This window comes from Podarcis gaigeae (assembly GCF_964106915.1).
Source record: "Podarcis gaigeae genome assembly, chromosome: Z".
Classification (NCBI taxonomy): domain Eukaryota; kingdom Metazoa; phylum Chordata; class Lepidosauria; order Squamata; family Lacertidae; genus Podarcis; species Podarcis gaigeae.
This window is the reverse complement of record NC_139691.1, coordinates 25,057,073-25,076,718: the sequence shown is the minus strand read 5'-3', so window position 1 is coordinate 25,076,718 and position 19,646 is coordinate 25,057,073. Positions and strand designations below refer to the sequence as shown.

General features: G+C 41.5%; 1 protein-coding gene across 4 annotated transcripts in view; it reads right to left on the bottom strand.

Annotated features, from left to right (window-relative positions):
* Nucleotides 1-1,216: 1,216 nt before the first annotated feature.
* Nucleotides 1,217-19,646, bottom strand: part of DCX (doublecortin) — a 114,504-nt gene continuing 96,074 nt past the window's right edge. For 2 of the 4 annotated variants that reach the window (XM_083722430.1, XM_083722432.1), the window contains exons 6-7: nucleotides 16,425-16,519; nucleotides 1,217-11,395 (exon numbers count right to left, since the gene is read on the bottom strand). In XM_083722430.1, coding sequence (XP_083578556.1) covers nucleotides 11,339-11,395; nucleotides 16,425-16,519 — 152 coding nt within the window. In that variant the 3' untranslated portion in view covers nucleotides 1,217-11,338. Of the gene's footprint in view, nucleotides 11,396-16,421; nucleotides 16,520-19,646 lie in introns of all 4 variants that reach the window. The other 2 variants (XM_083722431.1, XM_083722433.1) reach the window with 1 other exon arrangement.

Below are 19,646 nucleotides of genomic sequence, written 5' to 3'. Positions count from 1 at the left end.
AACAGGGCTGGTGAGGAGATGTGGTCTGGGGAGAACAGTGTGGCCTGCAGTTCCTCATTCCAAATTGAGGTCATTTAACTTTCCTATTTTCTCAGATTGCCTATCTACTAAAATGAGTGGTTTTCATTGGGAAAGTGTTTTGGAAACCGGATTTGTGAGGCTTGGGGAAACTGATTTCATGACATGGTCTCAACATGTGTTGCTTTCTTTCTATGATGCAGTTCCACGTGGATGTTCCTCAGAGGTGATTGGGGGGGAGGCAGATCTTTGTTGGACCAAAAGGGAAAAAGGAAAATGCAACCCAGTTTCCAGCTACATATAAACCATGAAAATTCTTCCTCAAATATATCGTATTACTCTGCATAGGCTTATGAAAACCTATTACACCTGCTAAAGAGAGACAAAAAAACCCCCACCCTTAATTTAATTTAATTCATCCTTTTTACAAACACTCATTTATTAAATATGTCATTTAAACGAAACAAAAATTGCCTGACCCTGTAAAATACAACAGCTTGCACAAAGGAGATGACCTTCAAGGTTCTGTACAGGGAGTTTAAAGTATGCCAGCTAAACTTTAAACCCCACCTTGATTTATTAACCCTTTAAAATTCCCATGCTCTTTTATTCTAACCCCACCCAACACAAGAACAACTATAGAAGAAAATACATTATGACCTCTTGGTTATATTATATTGCAGCTTTTAATTTTTTCATGAATGAGAAGAATCATACAAAATCAGCTCAAAAGCTCAAGCCATCAGGATTTGTTTTAGCTGACTACTTCCCTGGACACAGTCCACTTCTCAAAAGAGCTATAGATCAGATTCCAGAAAGCCGTATGTGTCCCATGCAGATAGTACTGTGAGATTGCTACTACAGCTATTTCTGTCAATGTGCAGCATGCTTATGGTTAAGAACACTGGTGGTGAGCAGCACCAATGAATCCATATTGGACCCCTCCCCCCCCCTGTGCTTCTCAAAACTCTAATCAGTAAGGCCATGGTTCTCAAAGGGTGTGGCAGGAGAGGATGGCAAGTACGGCAGGAAGATTCAAGGACAATCAATACTATATTTTGGGAACGATGCATGTTCTTATGTAGCTGCATTGTTTTATGCTGTCTGGATATCCCATGATTATATTATAGTGTTCTATGTTACTAATCAAGCACTGGTGGGAGTCTTTTCTTTTTGTTTTCCAATGTATTTCTTATCAATCCGGTGTAGCATGAGCAAATTTTTATTCTGAAAGTGTGGCCCAGAGGAAAGTAGAAATGAAAACCACTGCTGTAAGGCAGACTGTCGGTATCTGGCAGAAAGAATTCAGTTGCATGCCATATATTTAGGTGTGAACTGTTAATATTTTTATAGCATTGTATTTTTTCCCCCTTGGATTTTATTGTTGTATCTTTTTGCAAACCACTTTGATTTTCATAATTTTTTTTACAATCAAGTGGTATATAAATTTTATGAAATAAATAAAATGGCTTGTTCTGTTGCAAATCCACTTTAAAATAAAAAAAGCTTTTTTGCAGTTAGGAAAGTGATAGGGAAATCACTAGAAAGCATAGGATAAAAGACTAATGATATAAGCACCCAGCAAGCAAATCAGGATAAATGCTCATTATGGTATAACTCTTCCCTACAAACAAATCAGAACACATGCTCAGTAAAGACTGGGCATTCTAATCTCCTTGTAAGTTTTGTGCAAGCAAATCATGTTGAATTCTCAATAAAGAGGTCATCTGGAGGAGCCATACTATAACAGGATGCCTACACAAGGAGAGGGAGAAGTGGGAAGTTGACCTGGCTACCAGAAGTTCTCCAGGTGGGGCAGAGTTGCAATGCTGTCTTCGCAGCAGTGGGTTTCTGTTGCTTACTGGTAGGGGATGAAGTGGTGGGAAGGTTGACACAATGCAAACCCACTGGTGGAGCCAATCTGGTGCTCCCACTTGCATGTCAGCACTCCATCAAAGCCCCCACCACCTTGGCTGTCCTGCTCTTAGTAATCAGCAGTGAACCACCTCCTGGGAAGGTAGCATAGTGGTTCTACTCCATCCAGTGAGCTGCTTCTCCTTGCTATCTTCCAGATCTTACCATCATTTTGCAGACTTGGGGAACCGTTAATCTTGAAAACTTTTTTTCATAAGAGCTCACTCTTATCTATCATCTATAGATTGCATCAAGCTACATTCTACTCAGAATAGACCCACTGAAATGAATGATCCTAAATTATCTATGCCAGTGCGTCTACCCTGAGTAGGATTGGCATTGCATAAAACTCAGTCCATTTTATAAGCTGACAACATAAGCTGTAATATCAATAGCTGGGATGATCTGCAGTTTAAATGAGAAATTGCCTAACAAGTTATTTCTGCTTTAGAATATGACCTGCTTTGTAGTTACTTGTGAATATGAATGGGGGAGAAAATTGGTTCACATTTTAATGCAGACCTACCTAATTTGCCCTCTCCTCACCCCACAAAAGGTGAATTGTACAGTCAGGCCAAACAGGGTCTGAGACAGGTTCCGAGTTTGGCAGTAGGAGGGAAATGAAAATGAGCTCTGCTGGATAAGACTACAGTTTCACCCACTCTAGCATCTTGTTTCCTACACTACCCAATCATATGCCTTTTAGAAGCCAATTAGCTGGGCATGAAGGCTACAGCCCTCTCTCACTGTTGTCTCTGAGTGGCTGGCATTCAGTTGCATACTGCCTCTGAACCATAGGGGTTCCATATACCCCTCATGGCTAATAGCCACCAGCAGTCCTATTCTTCTGATGATTTTGTCTAGTCCTCTTTTAAAGCCGTCTAAACTGCTGGCTGTCACTATGGGTAATGACTGTGAATTCCATAAATGAATTGGGTATCTTGTGAAGAGATGTTACACTTGTCCTGAACCAGGAGCACCGATTTTGTTAACTCGGTCATCTGAGCTTCTTGTTTCTGCACAGAGGATTCTTGGGTGGACTCACTGTTCTTTTTGAAAGCATCTTTGCTTTGCCCCTAACCAACTCAAATGGTCAAAATAAAGACCACGCGAAGGTTTGGCACTGCCAATCTGATAAAGAGTTGACAACACTTTTTCTCTTTTAAAACATTTCAATGATGCAGTTTTTGCTGTATACAAGTTGTGTGGCAGCTGTGGGCTGTTTTTGTGTGATACCCCAGCTGGTTTGACAGGATGTGGAAGCATCCAGGCTGAGGGCACATGAGGGAAATGCTCTTATGGATGTCACCATGCATGCAAAGCCACTGCAGAAAATGCAAGATCTGGAGGCTTTATAGCTATATCCTATCAGGGAGAATATGGTGGAGAGGACAGCTCAGATGGATGTGAAGAGAACAAGTAAACCCCAAGAAAGGATTTTGCTAAGGAGGAGGAAAGAGGTATAGATTACAGGAAGGGAATGAAAGGAGGTTCTCTTACCTCATCAAGGACTGAGGAACTGGTATGGAAAGAAAGGGGGGAAAGAGGGAAGATTTAGGGTTTTAAGCTGCAGTGGCAAGCCAAGAGAAGATGCTAGAACTTGGGGAAACTCTACAGATACATAGAAAGAGATCCTGAAATGAGACGTGGTAGCCAAACTTGCTGAGCAAGAGTCTCACCGGAAGATAAGAAACCATCCAGAGTTCTAAATCCTAGGTGTTAATGCCACCCTCTTGTTGAATTTTCCTTTTGAAAGATGGCTGAACGTTAGACATCTGCAGCTGGTGTGTGCATGTATGTTAAAACAGAAAGCAAAATGTGACAGCTGCATGGTGAGCAAAACTTCTCTGGGTGTGTTTTTTAACAAAAAACTTTTAAGTATAGAGCTCCACTTTCTTACATATGCCCTTTCAGCATATATACAGATGTTAGGCGCTCAAATAGCTTTAGGGCAGATGGTCATCTCACACTTCTAGCTGCACTCTCACGGAAACGTGCCAAGTTTTAACAGATTTAACTTTAAATATTTACAACCGATTTTGGGTCACTGTAAAATAAAAGCAGAGATGAATGTCCTAAGAGCCAAACTTTATGGGATGGGAGCATTCCATGTTGAGGTTGTGGGATCTGGATCAGGGTTGTAATGGGGCAGGAGTGGGGATAGAATCCATTTCACCAACGCCATGGCCTAAATATGAATCTCCCAAACAAAGGAAAATCCCTTCCCCTCTGCAGTTAATGGCAGCATTAGGGGAAATGATTTAAGTTGGTGAATCAGCATGGGGGGCTATGTCTGTCTGTCTGTTTGTATATAGAGACACTCCAGATGTCCTTTTCATTGTGCATTTATGGCGATTTGTGCTCATGATGGTATTGGGGCAAAGATACCCAGTCCTGCTTCCAATACTGTTTGTGCCTGCAAAAGCTTTGGGGTGAACATACTATTTTGTTTCCAATCAGTGCATGTCCTGTAACTTCCTGCTGAAATCCTTCCTGCTGAAATCCTTTTTATACCACAAATGTTGCAGGGTGTGTATGTGTTCCATTTTTGTTATAGTATCCTTCCAATGGCAATAACGTTGGGGAAGCATCACAAAACAACTTACAAAGTAGAATGATGTGTGAATGGCCCAGCATAAATCCACCACTAATGCACTATTATTGTACCTGATCTGTTGCATAATACACCTGCAAAACAACCACTAGTCTTAAGCATTTCAGTATCTATTATTTCAATTTCTAGCCCATCCTTCAGAGAGTTAATAGAATTGTAGAGCTGGGAAGGACGGGAAGGCCATCTTGTCCAACCCTTGCAATGCAGGAATCTCATCCATGATAGATGGCCATCTAGCCTCTGCTTAAAAACCTCCATGGAAGGAGAGCCCACCACCTTCCAAGGGAATCAATTCTACTGTTCTGTTTCTAGCACACCCTTCAGTCAGTTTTGTTCCCAGGGTGGGTTAAACATACAAGGCATAATTATCAGTAGCATAGCAGACTTAGACTGTCCCTTATCCCCAATCCTGTAGATTCCAATCCCAAGGTTTCATCTAGTCCAGGCATGGCCAAACTTGTCCTTCCAGCTGTTTTGGAACTACAATTCCCATCATCCCTGACCACTGGTCCTGTTAGCTAGGGATGATAGTTGTAGTCCCAAAACAGCTGGAAGGCCAAGTTTGGCCATGCCTGATAGTCCAACCCCCTGCAATGAATCAGTTAAAGAATCGCTGACAGATGTCTGAGACTATGTCTGAGAATATAAATGGACTTGATTTTGGATTACAGCATCCGTTGAATGATTCCAGTTAATCCCTGGTTCAAAGGCAGACCTCCTCCAAGGGAAATTTAGCAGTGACTTTTTGCAGCAGAATCAGTGCAGTAGCCTTGTCGTACAGAATTCTGTATGGAAAATTTAAACAAATTTTAAAAGAGTGAGGAGGAGATGGCAGACTGTTGTTTGAACCCTGCTATATTCGGCCAAAAGCCCTGCTATATTAGGCCAAAGGCCCATCTGGTCCAGCCTCCTGTTCTCACAGAAGACAACCAGATGTTCCACTGGGAAGCCACAACACAACAGAGCACAACAGCACCTTCTCCACTCTTGATCCCCAGAAACTGGCAATCAGAGACATATTGCCTCTGACACTGGTTATAGGGCTTGCCTTACTGTTAGGCAGAGTAAGGCAATTGCCTCATTCAGGAGATGGTGCACCTTGGATCCCCCTGGCAATTACTGTTGTGAGCCACAGGTCTCTCGGGCACCTCTTAAACCAACCTGCTGCCCTCAGGTGTGGTGGAGAGTAATATCACATTGTTGTCAGTATTTCAGTAAGATTCATCTGCCAGTTCAGTCAGCTTCTGCACTGAATGGGATGGTGGGGGTGGTACTTCCTTGTCCTTTGCCTCAGGCCAGCCTTGTGTTTGGCAATGGTTTATAATTAATTTTACATAAGAACCTGATACTGGGGGAATAGGGAGCCGATGAACAACCCCAGCAACTACCTAGAACTATTTCACCCTTTATGTACACAGGCAGCTCCACTTACTGGGCAAAAATGGGAAACAACTAAGAACAGAAGAACAGAAGTCTTGTACCTGGATCAGGTCAGTGACCCATCTAGTCCAGCATTCTGTTCTCACAGTGGCCAACCAGATGCCTGTGGAGAATCTGAAAGCAGGGCGTGAGCACAAGAGCACACTCCCCTCCTGTGGTTTCCAACAACTGCAATTCAGAGGCATGCTGCCAGTGACAGTGATTAGATCAGAGGTTTCTGAGCTGTGTTACAGGAACTTCTGGAGGTCCTTTAGAACTTTGTCACAGTTGTTCAGTGAGAAAATAAGTAAGAGCAGCCAGGCATTTCCTAGAGCTTGCCATCTGTTCCCAATCTTCTGGCATTTTCTCTAACTGCAGAAGAATGTTGTGTGTGCTCTAGGGAGCCCATGGCTCAGCTTGGGGTAGTCTCAACAACATGCCCAATGGTGGTGCCTGCGCAAGCCACTCAATAAATGCTAGACGGCCATTATAATGTCACTTGTGGCCCTAATGTAGCATCAGTCAGAGGTATTGTGGGAAATGAAACATTCAATTCAAAGTAAAACAGGCCTTCAGGACTCCCAATGCTCAGCATTTATCAGAGCACCACTGCTGCCCAGCATAAAACCATCAAATAAGCCTGCTACAGGAGCACTGGCAGTCCATCAGCAAACACTTTGCCAAACATGAAGCTAGCCCCAGTTCCAAGGTCTACTTTCAGTTCACATGGGATGATAGTGAGGCCCCACAGACCTGTCCAGTTGTTGTTTTTTGTGTGTACAATATTTGCACCCTAGAACACGCACAGCATCCTCTGAAATGTAGAGGTTCCTCAAGAGATTAGCCAATGTAGAAATGGTTCTCCCCAGAGATATGGAAAACCACCCTCCTAGACAGTCACTGCTGGGTTAGTGTTAGTGTTGAGACCACCCACCTCATGTGCTTGCATCAATGAATCAGGTATAAGAGAAGTGCCCTGTAATCCTTCTTTCTTTTCAAATAATCTTTCCAAGAGTTAAGAGCTGAACACACCTAGCATTGTACACACTGCTATTCTGCATGCATTTTTTATTTTTATTTTTGTATAAAGACTCATGCAACATCAACTATACAGGCAGTTTTACATCCGACATGGTCACTGATTTCTACCTACAGTTCAAGAACGTTTACCTGAAGAATTGCTTCTAAAACCTGGGAGTCTGGCCCTTTACCCTGTTTCACTTTTGCAGGTCTGAATGGCTTTTCTTTTCCTTGTGGGAAAAAAAGATCTACCTTCTCTTTCCACTAGGCTGCTGTATATTTGCTTGCTGATGCAATGCGTGGCAACACAAACTATTACAAAAGCCTCATCTTGTCAGGCCCTTATTCAGAAGAGCGATGTGCATTATTGGAGCACATCAGGCAAGGGAGTCCATATTGGTCCAGGCTCTCAGATATGCCACTATTAAGTGCAATCAAAGAAAAATGCCTATATCTGTATTACTTGTTTAAATAAACACATTGTTGTTGTTGGTAAATGGGAAACATACTCCATGTAAACAATGTTCTACTTAAGAATATAAGAAAAGCCCTGCTGGATTGGACCAAAAGCCCAACATTCTGTCTACCAACAGGGGCCAGCATCTGGAAAGCTTACAAACAGGGGATGAAGTCAACAGCTTTTCCCAACTGTTTGCCTCCAGCATTTGACATTCAGAGGTTTATTGCCTCTGGGGTTACATGTAGCTATTGTGACTAATAGCATTAGCCATCTAGCTTTGTCTCCTGTGGACGTGATGAAGAGGGGAGAACAGAGTATAACATTCAAAAGACTACAGTATTCCTGCCAATCATAGGCTCAGTTTTTGGGCCTTGCACAAAACCAGCAATCAAATGGACTGTACCCAATTGTGTGTAGGATCTGTTTTGGGGGGTAGGGGACAGGAAGAGGAGAGGTGGTGTGTGTTCTGTATTGCGGATCATTTTCTTCCTGCTTATTGAAATAGTGAAGATTGGATTGTACATTATTACAAAGACCTTTAGTTCCTGGATGGAGAAATATTTGCATTATTCCTCCATATTACTAAGGAACAGTGCTATGGTGGAGTACTGCTTCCCTATCATATTATAACAGAAACAATTCCTCAGTTCCACATTCATCCAGTGCATGCCCCCGGTCACATCTCCAAGTAGACTGGAGTGTGGGCTTAAGCAGTTCACAATCTATGCTACGCTCATGCCCAGGATTCAGAGCCTCATATGGTACACAGTGCCCCTCTGTGAGGAGTGAGGTCAGTGAGCATACAGAGTTTGCTGCTTCTGGTGCTGACAGCTGTGGGTATGAACTGGCTGTGTGTCAGGGCCACTTAGCAACTTTAGCAAGCAACAGTGCCTTCTAAGTTAACCCCAAGAAGCCATCACTGGAATTGACCAAAGAAACCTGACAATCTTTCCAAAGTCTTCCTCAATACTAGTCCCTAGGAGGTCATAGACAGTACTTTCCCACCAGATGATCCAAAAATATTTAACGGCATCAACGAAAGGACTCACTGGCCAACCCTCCCAATCCCTCCCCATGAGGTAGAGAAAGTAGTACTGTCCTTATTTGACAGATACGGTAAATTGAGGCACAGAGAAATTAAGAGACCTGCTCCAATTCATACACCAGATCTGCCAGATATCAAACACACACTGGAATTTTTTTTCCTGTAGGCCTTCCCTATGCTTTGTCCTCAAAGCTAGCCTTCTCCACAGTGATCTGACCATTGAACTTACATGAATGCTGAATATTCTGAACCAAAGTTTAGATAGCTTTGGCCAAACAATGGCATAGAGGTAAGGAAAGCCTAGGTTTTAAATGCTTAGTTCAACAAAGGGTAGATCCTCACTTGCCCTTGTGATGCAGGGTCTCTACTAAAACTGCAGCCATTGGGTAGTCTGAAACCTTCTATTTTAAAAATAATTAAAACAAAACTGCAAGCTTGGCTTATCCACATTGCCACATGAATCACAAAGATGCCAGTGGTAAGGAATGCAAAAGATAACCACCAAATACCAACTTTGGGCCAAGCATTGTCTTCCTCTAATAGCCAAAAGTTGTTGTAGAGTTAAGTACCCCAGTGTGAAGTATTATTTATTATTAGAAATTTCCATATGCCTTTCGACTTTATGCAAATTGCCCAAGGTGGCTCACAAAATGAAATTGCAAAATGAAAACATAACCTTATCAAAAGTACAATTGCTGCAATACATTCTAAACTCACAACGGTTTGCAAATGAATCTAAAGGAGAGTGGGGAAAGCAATCCCCAAGGTTGGTTATATGGGTATTGCTCTGATAACATTTTGCAAGATTATGGAGAGCTTATTCCTACAAATAAGGAATAATGCAATGCACAGTATTATCTGGTATGTGTATCCAGACCCAGTAAATAAAATGGCCAGGTCTGTATAAAACTGTGAACTTTGCATCAATGATTATTTTTAAAAAATTGAATGGATTCCTTTTCTTCCCATTTCACTATAATGCACTGCTTCAAGATAAAAGTTTATAATACCGTATCATGAACATCCTAACAGTTCTACAGTCTGAGCATCTGGCCATAGTTAGAATTATTGAAATACAGAAAATTAAAAACATAACCTTAAGCATGTTACAAACACTCTCAAAATATTAACCATTTTGAATTAATTGCGATATCCCTCCCCCACCCCATGCAGACCCCTCCCATTTTATGAACCTCTGATGTCAGTTTGGCAGTGACTTCAAAACACTTACTGTGTTGAACTTTTTTTTTGTATATTTTAAAATTTTGTTTCTTTTTTAAAGCAAAAAAAAGTCACCAGTTTTCTTTTTTTAAAAAAAGGATATTGAAGAACTGACTCTAAGACACAGCTAACATTATTTGTTTTCCTCTATAAAAGTTGTATGGATTTCTTGTTATTAAAAATTAATAATAAGCTGAAGGTGTTAGACCTGAAAACAATTTTTTTTCACAGTGTTTTCAGTGTTGGCTGTTTGCAAGGCATTGATAGTCTCCACAGAGATAGAGAGATACCATTTCAGTAACTTCATATCAACCAGACCATGTTTATTGCTGGTCATATGTATGTATATAAAAATGTACGTATATGTGTGACCAATAGCCTCAAAGCAGAGGGTATTGAGGGGCAGTGGAGCCATCACCTCTGCAGCCATGGAGTGCCTCAGGACCAGGGCTGGTTCCATCTGATAAGAAATGTGTGTGGGGGGGGAGGTTGATGGTGAGGATGGGCAGGCGGTAGGACTTGAGTATAGGTGGAAGACAAAGGATTTGAGGATAGGGCCAAGGTGCTCAGGTGAAAGGAAGCAAAGACAGGGCTGAGAGCATGGATATGGTGGGGTGTTGAGGTGAAGTGGAGAAGGAAAAGATGGGGCTTATGTGATTTGGAGGGAGACCAGACAAAGAAGGAAGAAAAAGGAAGAAAAAGGCTGAGCACATTGGAAGGGTTGAAGTGAGACAGAAGGGGAGGAAAAGATGGGGCTGAGGTGATTTGGGGCAATTGAAGAGAATATGGTAGGGTGAGGGGATGAGGCCGAGGTGAGTTTTGCTCAGCTGAGGTGGGTTGGGAGATTGAGGTGCAACTGAGGAAGAGGAAAAGATGGAGAGCAGAGTTGGCAGGCAGAGCCAGCAGGGTGGCTTCCCAAATCCCACCCAGCTGAAACAACTTTGTGTGTTTATTAGAACATATCCCTGTGTCCTATTTGAGGAGAAAATCACGATATGTAGCTCTTTATTTCTTAGCATTGTCCAATCACCCTTGTACTTATATGGATGTTCACAAAGAGACAAGAGTTGCCTCCCACTGGCTGTGAGTTAACATCAGACAATATGCAGGTGTTAAACTCAGAGACCCAGCATTGGAAACAGGTCTGCTTTTGCAGAGTTGCTGGTATTCATTGGTATTTGGGGGGGGGAGGTGCTGGTGGATAGACCTGTTTCCACTTTTGGGCTTTGGACAGAGTTGCTAATGGAACATTTGCAAAAGAAAGTTGTCACCTGACTGGCAGCCAAATAAAAAAGCCAGTACATTATAGGGTTGGTTTTTTTTTTAAGAAAAGCAAACGCTTGGGCTAAAATGTATGAGAAGAGCATGAGGATTCAAGCCTTCTGACTTCAAGCTGCCAATAATGGCCACTTATCTTTCCTATGAAATTACTCAGATGATCGGTATCCCTTTATCTCTGTGGATTCATAGGTGTTGGTTTTGTGGCACAGAGGAGAAATATAGGAAAGGAAAAGAAAAGACATAACTTTTGTATCCTTGGATTTGCACCAGTGACCTCTCTGCTCCTTTTGGCAGAAGTGTGGTGCTATATCTAAAATGGAGTGTGGACACAGGGAAGGGGGTTTCTTTACATGGAGTCTCCAAGGGAATCAGAGTCGTCCAAGGATAGAGGCAGGTACAAGTCCTGTAAGGAGAAAGGGAAAACGTGTTAACTCCCACAATTAGCCTCTTCTGCATCAATGAGGAACTGCTTCAGTGACTCACTGCACAAATAATCATTGCAGACTTAGGCCCAATCTGCAGTATACATTTAAAGCAGTGTCATACCACTTTAAACATGGTTTTCCCCAAATAATCCTGGGAACTGTAGTTTGCTAATGGTACTGAGACCTCTGTTCCTCTTACAGAGTTACAATTCTCAGAGTGGTTTAAAAATCTATTCCTCTTTCCAGAGAATTATTATTTTAACCCAAATCTTTTTTTTAAACTGCTGCTTCCCCTCCCTTCATTGCCATCTCCTGATCACTGTACTCAAACTTCTTCCATTGTTAAAAAATGCTACTTTTCTCTCTCACGTTTGCTCCATTCTTACTTTATTCAAACCTCTGCCATTGTCTGAAACTGCCATTTTCCTTCTGTGTCTTTCCATCTCCACTTTACTCAAACTTCTGTCATTGTTTAGAACAACGACTTCTTCCCCTTTCAGTGTACCATCCTTCTCACTATACTGAACCTTCTCTGTTCCATTCCTCAGCTGCCTCATGTGAGAGAGCTAAAGGATGCAGGGTCCTCAAATATTCCATTGTATTAAGGTACTTTACTCAAGCCTTTGCTGTTGTTTAAAACCATTATTTTCCTCTCAGCTTTCTCTATCCTTGCTGTATTCAAGCATATTCTGTTGCTCTAAAACACCACTTTTCCCTTCTCGCTTTCTCCCACCATCATTTCATACAAAATCAGGATTGTGATGTGGCACTACACATCCTGAAATGGGAGCTACGTGATGACAGCCTTACATTCTTATGTATATAGGAAGATATCTGCCTCTGTTGGTGAACTATTTTTTCACATGATCCACCTGTCACTGCAAATGAGAACAACGCCATCACTCTATGTTTGTAGATGAGTTTGCATGTAATAACATGATCCGTCATAGGAGCATGAGAGGGAGCATGGGATGGAAAATTAGAAGACCCAAGAGCTGCTACAGGCAGTCCTGGCCCAGAAGGCTACTGTGACAGCACTAGCAAAATTCAATTATACAGTACTTTGCAGCTGGCAGAATAAGGCATTAATCTCAACATTTTAAAAAAGTGTCCTTATAAGGGAATAGCAAAATGCCTGCTAAAGCTTTGTAATTATCTGCATGTCTTTCATTGCTTAATGGAGTAGAAATGCCAGTATTTGAGCATTTTGATGAACAAAAAAGATACAGTGGGGTGCTTGGTATGCCCAGTTTCCACTTGCTTGTGGATAGAGACACACACTCCCCCCCCCCCCAGTTCCAGTAAGTAGTGATGTTGCCAAAGTCCAGATTTTCTGGCTCCATAGTAGGAATTTGGGTGGCAAGTACAGTTTGATCCAAACACAGCCTCTAAAAGTTCTTTTCTGTCTTTAATGGTTTTCCTGCGTTTCAAACACGAACTTTTTATAGTGCCAGGGATTGAATTTGGGATCTTTTGCATGCAAAGCATATGCTCTACTGCTGAGCATGTTTCCAGAAGTTCCCCAAATTTTGATGAAGCTTTTCTCCATATTTCACTTTAAATTCTAAGCACAAAGGAAGAGGTCTGCTGGAGTCATGACCTTCTAAGGAGTCCTGTCAATCTTACATTCGGACATTTAGCCCAGTGTTGCAAGGCACAAGTATCCCTCAGATTGTTAACTAGAACAAGAAGGTGTGAACATATAGCACCAGTTCTGGATTAACACCAGTTTAGGATGCCTTTCCTGACCTCTAGCCCACTTCCTGAACTGCTCTTCATCTTCCTAGGGACCAAGGGCATCTTTAGCAGGGTTAGAGAATTGTCACTCCAATGCTCATCTGTCCCAGTCAGCATAGAGAGTAATCAGGGATGACAGTTAGCAAATGGGGCTACCTTTGAAGACTGTGTAGAAACTACAGCTACTGAAGATGTGGCAGCTAGATGGTTAACTAGGAAAAGAAGGCATGAGCATATAACACCTATTCTGTCCTAACAGCACTGGTTGCCAGTTGGTTTCTGGGTTCCACTCATAGTGCTATGTTTGACCTTTAAAGCTTCAGGACTACTATACCTAAAGGACCGCCTTTCCCCATATAAACCTGTCAAGAATCTGAGATCATTATCTGAGGCTCTTCACTGCATGCCACCTCCAATGGAGTGTGGGGAAAAGAAAATAAGCCTTCTCTCTAGTAGTCTCCTGTTTATGGAATAGTCTCCTCAGGGAGGACCACCTGGCACAAACCTTAAAATTGTTTTAGTGTCAGGATTTTTTATTTTAATTTACTGACATGCTCTGCACTTTGTATATTTGCATTTTCAATTCTCTGTACTTTGATGTTTCAAAAGCTGCTTTTGGTGCAGCTCATTGTGTAAAAAGCGGCATACAAGTAAACTCAGTCATAGAAGCATAGAATCTTAGAGTTGGAAGAGACCCCAAGGGCCATCTAGTCCAAACCCCTGCAATGCAGAAATCTCAACTAAAGCATCCATGACAGATGGCCATCCAACATCCGCTTTAAAACCTCCATGCAAAGAGAGTCCACAGCCTCCTGACCATTCAGGTGTGAAGCGGCTTGGACAGGGTCCTAGAGTCCTCCTTCCTCTTTCCCAAAGCTGGGCAAGCACTTAAACTGGCGTTGTAAGGGCTGTGGGGACAGCAACAATTGGCCTCCTGCAGGGCTTCATATAACTAAGGTTATATACTGATACTGTATTGTTAAATCTTCAGTGAGTGCATTTAAAGAACCCAAACCTCATCCTAGCTACCCAAAACCTTCTGTAAGCTGGTAACAGCACCTGCTCCACCATGGTCCACTACAGCCTACAGGTGACATAGTTGGAGTACCTCTCTTTTTCATAGCCTTTCTGATGCTGATCTTTCCTTGAAAATCTACACCTTCCAGAAAGTTAAACAGACAGGTGAAAAAATGAAATGCTATGTGGACGGAATGCTGATGAAATGTGGGGAATGAATAGGTTTAGAACCTAAAACCTTTACTTTTGGTTTCATTGGTGAGCAGAGAGAGCTTGTGGTACTGTGTTTCAGAACATATTTCTGCTACAGTTTCGATCAAAACCACCATTCAAATGAAGCCCCAGGAACATTGAACAAAATCATCATTAGTGATGGATGCAGTTAATACATAGAACCATCACATTCATTTCAGTTCCTTTAGATTCATGTATAAGCATCACTTGCTCAAAGGAACTTTTATTGCCCCTGAACTGTCGTCCTTTTCACTGATCTTAAGAAGACGTTGTAGAGGTTCACCAGGGTCTCACTTGGCTGTATCTCATTATGATGGAAGCAGAAAGTTCCTATAGAAAATATACAGTGGGAAAAATCTGGGCAGAGGAAACACACACAATTAGGATTTGAATTTTTTTTTTGATGTAAACTGCCATCTCTGAAAGCTCCTGCTGACTGACTGTCCTTATTAAGGGCTGGTTTGCACAATACTTTTTCGGTCCCTGCAAGCATTCATGTGGAGAAATAGAGTGTTAACGAGTCAGAGAAAGAGAAGTCAGGAAATTGCAACAAACCTGTAATTAAAGCCTGTATTTAGGGAGTCTACCCTCATGGGTCCAATACGAAACGTATCCAGATTAGCTATTTAGAATAATCTAAATAGGTCCAGAGGTTTGGAGAGGATGTTTTGGAAATTGATCAAGTTTATTAATCTGGATAATTTATGAAGGAGATTTCCTGAAGTGGGATGTTTGCTCATCCCAAATCAATGGAAATCATTTGCAGTAATGTATAACTGGCAACAATTTCCATGGTTAGGGGCTTGGGGGGGGCGGGGCGGAGTGCCACAACAATGATGAGGGTATTCTTAGGCCATTGTCTGGAGTAGAAAGTGACTATGATCACAACATACAAAGTCTCTATTCTTAATCAATCAACACTTTCCATTCATTTCAGCTTTCATGATACAATATGCCTTATTTCCTGCTCACCCAAGAAATACAACAGATGACTATATCTGCTGTACATATAAATGAAGATGAAAGAATGTACTTTCCAGAATGACAATCATTTTTATAAAGTATCTCTGTTTGTATAGATATTTGAAAACATTAGATATCATGCACAAACGTGTAGACACACACACACACACACACACACACACACACACACTGTATGTTTGTTTACAAAGGATTTCAGTAAGCCTTACATTTTACAACAATCCTGGAAGGTCAATACACTATTCTTGCTAAAATGTAGATGGACAGCTGAGACTAATGACTCATTCAGACTTCCTTTTGTGTTGCATTTCTAGGCACAGCCCCAGGCTTTAAAGCTCCATGTCCAAACAGTTTTGTTTTGGTTTTTTGTCCCAGCACTTTCCCTGGGAGAATCTATGTTTTGCCACCGAATCGAAGCAAACGGCAATTGGGTTTTCTATGCATTGCCATTTGCTCCAATTCAATGGTAAAACACAGTGCCTGGACAAAAAACCCACACTTGGACACAGAGGTTTAAAGAGTGGGTCTGTGCCTGGATAACATGGCGCAATAGGAATTCTGTATGAGGGCTCATCCACTTCCACTTTCCTCATGCCTAGAAAGCACAAGTCTGAGCTGTTTCCCACTTGTCCTGTGCTTTCTAGGCATGGCTTCAAGTGGTTTTGCCTTTTCCTTGCTGCTTTCCCCCAGAGAACTCACTCTTAAGTGCTAAATTGGAGCAAACATCAATCTGCAGAAAACCCAATTTGCTCCAATTCAGCGCTGAAGATCAGGTTTCCCCAGGGGAAACCAGCACAGAAGAGTGGGTGAGCCCTAACAGTTGATTGCACCACCAACCAAAATGTCAGCCCCATGCAGAATCAAGCAGAGATCCTTTATAGTTACTAGACTGCAGCTGAGCCAGTGACGGCCTTACCACCATTTGGCTATTTCCAGTGGAGCAGTGCAGGTACTCTTCCCGCCCTCACAAACTCTTTCAGTGGTGCAGGCAGGTAATAATCATGTAGGAGGTTTAGTAAGGTATAAGAAACGTAATACCTTGTGCTTACGGAGGCTCCCTGGGCTGGTGGGTGTGGAGATTGGAGACTGCTTCGATTTGGGTGTGGACAGTTGGCTGCTTGATGTTCCATTGGCTGTACAAAGCAAAGGAGAAATCAGCAATGAACAAAGACAATATATATATTTTAATGCCTATTCAGTTTCCCATTGAAACGTTCCAGTTTATGAAGCATAATTCCAAAATAAAACTTTTAAATCATGATTTGCTGGTTCAGATGAAGTTTCTTTTCCAACCTCACAGTTGAGGTATCTGTCTGTCTGTCTGTCTACACATCTTTTGCTTTGCAAGTAACAGGTCATGTTTTTGAAAACATGACTTAGGTGCTGCAAGAAGGATAGGAAATGCTGAGTTTGAAACAGTTTTGATTGAATTATTTTTATTTATTGAATTTAAATCCTTCCTTTCCTTCCAAATAAAGATAAGATTGGAGCTGAAAATTGTGCACTTTAAATTTGCACTTTAACACTTCTTTAACTTTCATCAGCACAATGCACTTTTGCAAAGTCACAAAAAGGTATTATTCCACAAAAGGGGCAAAAATCCAGGCCAGTAGATCTTCCATAGAAAATCTTTATATGTCATTAGCAGATAACCTTAGCAGTTTCCCCTCCCCTTTTTACTTATCTATAACTTTGTGAACACATCAATGTATTTTGTCCCACCTGGAGTAGAACAGCAATTCTTTCTCTTTGTCCCCAATTCTTGCCAACATATCTTGTCCTCAGTAAGATGGTAAACCTGTATCCTAGTGGTACCTCTTTAGGTGGCAACTCAACAGCACATACAAATCAATACTCCTGTATACAGTCATACCTTGGAAGCTGAATGGAATCTGTTCCGGAAGTCTGTTTGACTTCCAAAACATTCAAAAACCAAATTGTGGCTTCTGATTGGCTACAGGAAGCTCCTACAGCCAATCAGAAGCCACAGAAGCCCCATCAGATGTTCAGGTCCCAAAAGAACATTTGCAAACCAGAACAATCACTTCCGGGTTTGCGGTGTTTGGGAGCCAAAACATCTGGGTTCCAGGGTGTTCGACAACCAGGGTACGACTGTACCAAAAAATAAATATATGTTTAAAAATCCCTCCATACTGAAAGCTGGGTGTCAGGCAAAGGGTTCTGCCCTAGCTAGTTTTCTACGTGCATGGATTTATTTATACAGTATATGCATTTGTACAGAGAAGTATTCAATCATGTGAGGTACTATCTATAGATATAGTTGTAGCTCAGTGGCAGAGCACATGCTTTACACACAGAAGGCCCCAGTTTCAATCCTTGATATATACGTTGAGTTGGGAAAAACTGTTACCTGAAACCCTAAACTGCTCTTGCCAGTCAATGTAGATACAATATTGAGCTGGGCGGACCAAAGGTCTGACTTGAGTCACATCCACAGCATACATTCAAAGCACATGGCTTCACCCAAAGAATCAGAGGAACTCATAAGAGCTAAAGCTCCCATCATCCTTAACAAACAATAGTTCCTATTTTTCTTTGGGGTGAGGTTCTATGTGCTCTGAATGTTCAAGGAAAATTCCCCAACATGTTCTCAACTTGGCTTCCTAAACTATAAATACAGGTTTACCAGCTCTGAGAGAGGTAGGCTTAAGTCTACGAAGAAACTCTCTTATTTCTATCACATGTGCTATAACAGCAATGTATATGTATCCCTATATTAATACATATGCTTAAATTAGGATTGGTGGATTATTCTTATTGTTAATGTGAGTGGATCTTTCATTCTTTCTTTCCTTTCTGTCTGTTATATTTGCAATAAGAATTGTGTGAAACGCCATGAAGCTCACCTGTTGATCTTAGGTAAAAAAGGCTCACATTAACCTGCCTCATAGAGAAGTTGTAGAGAACATAAAATGGGGGGGCGGGGAGGCAAATAGGGGATGAGGGCAGGAAAACAATGCAATATTTGCTACATTATATACAGACCAAAGCATTAAGTAATAATCTAGAAGTCTCCTTTGCAGGCTATCCAGACTGTAATAGATCCACCTGTAATAAGGATTCTTGGTAAACATTCAAAAGATCAAGCCAGGCTGGCATTCTGTGGATGTTTTGCTAGATCTTGCAGTCTTGTGAAAACGCATCCCTTTCTCTGCAGGCCTTTAGGGAAGCAATGAATGAGAAGCGTTCATCCAGATTCTCATTGGCTAGAAGATCGTGCCTTCCCCATTCAGGCTCAGCCTGCTAGACACTAGCATGAGAAGGTCATGTTTTAATTTAAAATCAATGTCCTATGGATCTTCCCCCTGGTACTTGCAAAGGGCATGGGAATGTTAATTGGCCTTAAAGCAACATGGAATCCTCTCCACATCACACAACGAAGCTTTGATATAGCTAGGAAGCTGAGGTTGGAAAGTCAACTGGCAAAGACCAATTAGTACAAACTAGTGCTGAGCTAAAAAAAACCCCTAATTTTTGTAAAATTCTCTGCCCACAACGAAAGAGGAATTATTTATTCTTGCTTTGAACATGCTATGAGGTGCTTGATGATGTGTGTGTGTTTTCTTTATATTTGCCCTCATTCCATGAACTCCATAATCTCCCTGACTGTCCTTTCTGGAAAGCCAATGAGGATTTTATACAATGACATGGGCTTCCCCAGAAAATGAGGAAACCAAACCTGTGGTATGCAGACCAATAAAATATCTCACCGCTTGGAGATGAAAGTGTATGTATGTAGCAATATTTTACAGAAGTGTTCAAATATGGATCAAATAAGAAAGTGTATTATTTGTAGTATTTGGGACAATTTACATATTTTATTGAAAGGAGAATAGAATTCAGCTTATATTTTGGTTTCGTCTTGGTTGCAAAATGATCCCACTGTTTTTGAAAGTAGTTCTAGCTTCTTTTTGCCTCCCCTACGTCTAATTAGATGCATTAGCTTTATTAAAAGTAGGGCGTTTGAGGCCTTCCTTTGTATTGATCTTCATTATAGAAAATGATTAATTTTCCTAATGGTGTCATTTTGGCTACACTTGGGGAGTCTTTGCTCTCTCTCTCTTTTTATTTGGGGGTGTCTCTTACAACACCTTTGAGAACACCTGATCTAGATTGAGCCATGAAAGAAATCTCCTTTTGTCACAGTATACTTACAATTCTTGATTGGTTTGTTATTTGCTGTAATGAAAATCTGCACGGGCATTAAAAAAGTGTTTTTGATAGACCCATTGAAGTTAA